Genomic DNA, 3,990 nt, shown 5'->3' with positions numbered 1-3,990 from the left:
ATGAAATCTTCTCACATTTAACATGACAAAACATGACAATGTTTGACATTTTTTGCTTGGTTGTAATGATAAATAGACTATCAGATTAGTTGCAGGGTAATTTTCTTTTGATTAACGAATTGTTGCAGCTGTACTTGACATATTTCTCTCATTTACTTGATAGTATATTAGCTGGCTTTTTTTTTTTTTTTAATTTTGATGGAGAAAGTGATGTATGTAGTATTTTATGGTGATGCTGATATTAACTAGAAATTCAATCTGCTTGTTTTTCAAAATTACTCTTTACTGGATAGTTTTGAAAGAGAGAAAATCTATATTTATAGATTTGGAGCTCAGCCCATCATGCAAGGATTTCCATACGTTCTGGATCATGTCACAAGCATAAAACAAGTGCTCTGTTGTTTCTACATTTGTGTTGCACTGGTTACAATTATGAAATATAAACCTTGTTCTGATGAGTTCGTTTGAAGGACAAATTTCGTTTACAGTTTTAAAATGTATTTCTTTATGTTTATGAGGAATTGGATTTTTTAAAAGGAATTTTCTTACAATAAATATCCCTCACCTTGAGCATCAGATTATTGTAAGGCCTAGATTGATGAACTGACAGAAGCTCCTGTATCACATGACCAAGGAAACGGCATTAAATTTTAATTTTCCCGGAAGTTACCCATGCGACTTGGAGGCGCACCGGCTCCACGGACGAGAAACACCGCACTATGGCCTCGCTCTGAGCCTCCTCACACGACAGTGGTGTACGTACCGAACCGGCAATCCGTCACCATCGACGCCCTGATCATGGACCTACGGTCCAGAGGCTTTTTTCGGGGCCATCGGAGTTGTCAGTAGTACTCCCAAAGTACTATATTATTTGATTTTGAGCACTGTCACTTTTGCACGTTCGGGGATTTAAACCGAAGTGACAGCAGCAGCACTCACCCCGGCTGCCGGTTAGCTAACTAGCTCGCTAAGTCATTAGCTAAGAAAAGGGCAACATTTCTCTTTTGGAGTAAAGGACAAGGAAACTACAACACCACTACTTTCAGTAACAGAAGACTGATCAGAGGCCGATCCCCCGAGTTCACATCTTACAACATATTCACTACTGATTCCCGGTAAGGGTAAAAATATCTAAAGGTGGTAGTGCTAGCTTGAAGTGCACCGGAGCCTGTCTGCATTTTTGTCAAAGGCACACAGGCTACTTAATGTTAGCTGGTGTTAGCAGGCCCCGCCGGCTGTCAATCCACACACCGGGAGGGCTAGCCAGCTAATCTTGGCCAGAATACAAGAAGGGATAAAACCAGTGTAATCTGAATGTGTTAACATCAGTTCGATTGATATTTTATCTTGACAAGTGTTTGGCTAAAGTTAACCTAACGTTAGCTGAAGTGACAGCCAGGGTTACTCGCTCTCGTGGCTAATGGTCATCGTTGTCATCGCAGGCTCCGTGAGGCAGTAGCTCATAGGCTTAACGCTAACCGATTCATAGTTTAAAGGCGATTTCCACTGTGTTTTTACACCTAGCGACAGTTTGATTCAGACTCTGATTTTATTCGCCCTTTTCGCACGATATTAGCTCCGGATGTACGCCAGGTTGATGATTTGTGCCCGTGGAGCTTGTTGGGCCTGTAATTAAATACACCTCGGAGGACAGGGTTGGGCTAAACCGCTAACGTTAACCAACAATAGCTCAACTGTAACTTAATCGGTGTCAAGTGTTGCAACATTTCTGTCACGACCGGCTTAGATGTTGTTCTCGGGTTTTTATTAGTAAACACACCGTCCATCGGCACAGTAATACCATCTGGGCTCTGTGTACGTTAAGGTTAAATGTGGACTCAGCGTTGAGCCACGTAGCGTAACCAAGCGAAATGTCTCTGATAGTGGGACACGTAATGTTAGCCGGCTGTTGGCTAACGATTTAACCTGCTTCGGCCGGGAACGCTGCCTCGCTAGCGGGCCAGTAAAATACCTTTAATGTTATAACTTGGCTAAGACACAGTGGTAGTCTTTTCTTAGAGTGCCTGTCATATTTAATATCGTCTCATAAGGCTGTTGGCCATCACTGCTGGCAGAGCCATATGGTAGCTTTGTGCATTGATGCCCCGTCCAAAAGAAGCATGGCACAAGCTAGCAGCTAGCGATAGTTCCTGTGTCAGCAGGTGGATGGTGTATGACACGTCTGCTAGCAGCATTCATCATTTTATATTAATTCCCGCATGTCTCCACTGTTCCAGCACATGTGGAACAATATTTCATCATATTGAGAAAAAAAACTGCTTTCAGGCTTTGAAATTGATATAGACTAAAGGTTATTGAGATGGATTATTTGCACATGTAGCTAGCACAACCAGGGGGCAGTAGCCACTGTTAACACAGTAAATGAACTTTGACCTGAGGTATCCATTTTCTTAAATTCACTCAAAACCAGATCTGTTCAAGTGGTTTATTGGTTGTCACATATGAGCTGGAAGTACATCTCCAAACCACTGCAAGACATCACCATTAGTAGTAACTTTTTGCTGTTTGGCCAAGTCATGATCGTTTAGGAATGTGTTTTTTAGAGCACCATCTGTTCAGTAATTGAGGTCATAGGGGGTCTGGAGCCATTGCAAGTCAAATTCCCCTCTTTTGGAGTGATTTTAATAGCCACCACAACCATTTTTCTACTCGGACAATAGGCAGTAGTGGGTGGAGGTTAACACACATGAGTCTGTTGCAATCCTTTTTGAATGAGGTATCCAAAAACAACATTAACATGAGCTGCTCAAAAGAGTAGACACATGAGCCATGCAATGTACATGTGATCAAGATTGTGAGAGGGGTCGTGTTATCGTAGGCGAAACCACAGACCACACCCTCACTGCTTGGTTAGATGTTACCACACTAGTGGTTCATGTCCTCACACTGTGTTGTCAGATATCTGACCCATATGGTTGCAATTATCATGTGTGATGAAGATATGCCACACCACTTCTAGTAAAATATTATATTAAAAAAAAATTGGATTGAAAGTAATTTCATCTCATTGCTTTTGATTAATACTTGGTTAATGCTTAGTTGTTCTCTTTATGTATTTCTTGCTCCTCTCTTCCTCAGAAAGGCTGGCAACACAACGCCACCCTAATGCAGAACCATAAAAGAACGTGAAATGAACAAACCACCACAGCCTATAACGGGACCCAGTTCTGTCCCAAACCCTGCCCCTTCCCCTGGACTGACACAGGTGAGAGCCACTGACCTTGTAGAATTCAAATTGTTTTAGGAGATTACAGTTTGGTAACATCTCTTTTTCCTCTATTCTCTCCTCTAAAGGCCGCCTACGGCCCCGGGCAACCCCCTTCTCTTGTTTTTGCCACCCCTCCACCTCCACAAATGAATTCTGCACCACAGCCAAGACCGGTATTGTTCACAGCATGTTTTTTATTTCTTTTTACTCAGGATTTTGCATTCAGACTCATAAGTATTTGATATGTTTTGCCTTGTATGAAAACCCCTCCTTTCCCGCTCTTTAACAAAGATCTTTGACACCGGCTTCTCTTGCTATAAGGCTTTGGCTAAATCTGTGTATGTGTGTGCTTGTTAAAGCCTATTTGCCATCTTTTTCCTTGAATGTCAATCTTGACTTCTTTCCTCTCTTCTGCTGTCCTCCCAGTTTGCTGCAGGGCCCCGTACTTTACACCAACAGGTACTAACACCCCTCTCTTTTCCTTACATCCCCTCGCTCTCCTTAGTGGAATGCATGCTTTCAGTCCCACATGTCAGAGAATTAGATGAGAACGCTGTAGTGTCTGTGAGATGAATGATGTTAACTTGTTTTGGGGTCCAGTAAGACTTTCAAATTGCATTCTACAAATGTGGATTTCTATATAGGACCCGTTGTGAGGGATCACAATGTTTTAAAAGCTGGAGTCACACAGACTTTATTTGTTCTTTATTCATTCTGCATCTGCGCATACCCGCAGTTTTTTTTTTTTTTTTTTTTTTTTT

The 3,990-nt window shown here is 42.0% G+C and overlaps 1 protein-coding gene across 1 annotated transcript in view; it reads left to right on the top strand.

The window, feature by feature from the left end:
• The first annotated feature begins 693 nt into the window (after positions 1-693).
• The window catches only part of LOC111238974 (eukaryotic translation initiation factor 4 gamma 1-like), a 22,544-nt gene continuing 19,247 nt past the window's right edge, over positions 694-3,990 (top strand). The window contains exons 1-3 of the mRNA XM_022768718.1: positions 694-1,115; positions 3,100-3,226; positions 3,316-3,402. Coding sequence (XP_022624439.1) covers positions 3,152-3,226; positions 3,316-3,402 — 162 coding nt within the window. The 5' untranslated portion in view covers positions 694-1,115; positions 3,100-3,151. The remainder of the gene's footprint in view (positions 1,116-3,099; positions 3,227-3,315; positions 3,403-3,990) is intronic.

This window comes from Seriola dumerili, unplaced genomic scaffold (genome assembly GCF_002260705.1).
Source record: "Seriola dumerili isolate Sdu_G_001 unplaced genomic scaffold, Sdu_1.0 BDQW01001821.1, whole genome shotgun sequence".
In the NCBI taxonomy this organism is placed as follows: domain Eukaryota; kingdom Metazoa; phylum Chordata; class Actinopteri; order Carangiformes; family Carangidae; genus Seriola; species Seriola dumerili.
Note: the sequence above shows the minus strand (reverse complement) of the source record. Positions and strands in the feature narration are given on the sequence as shown.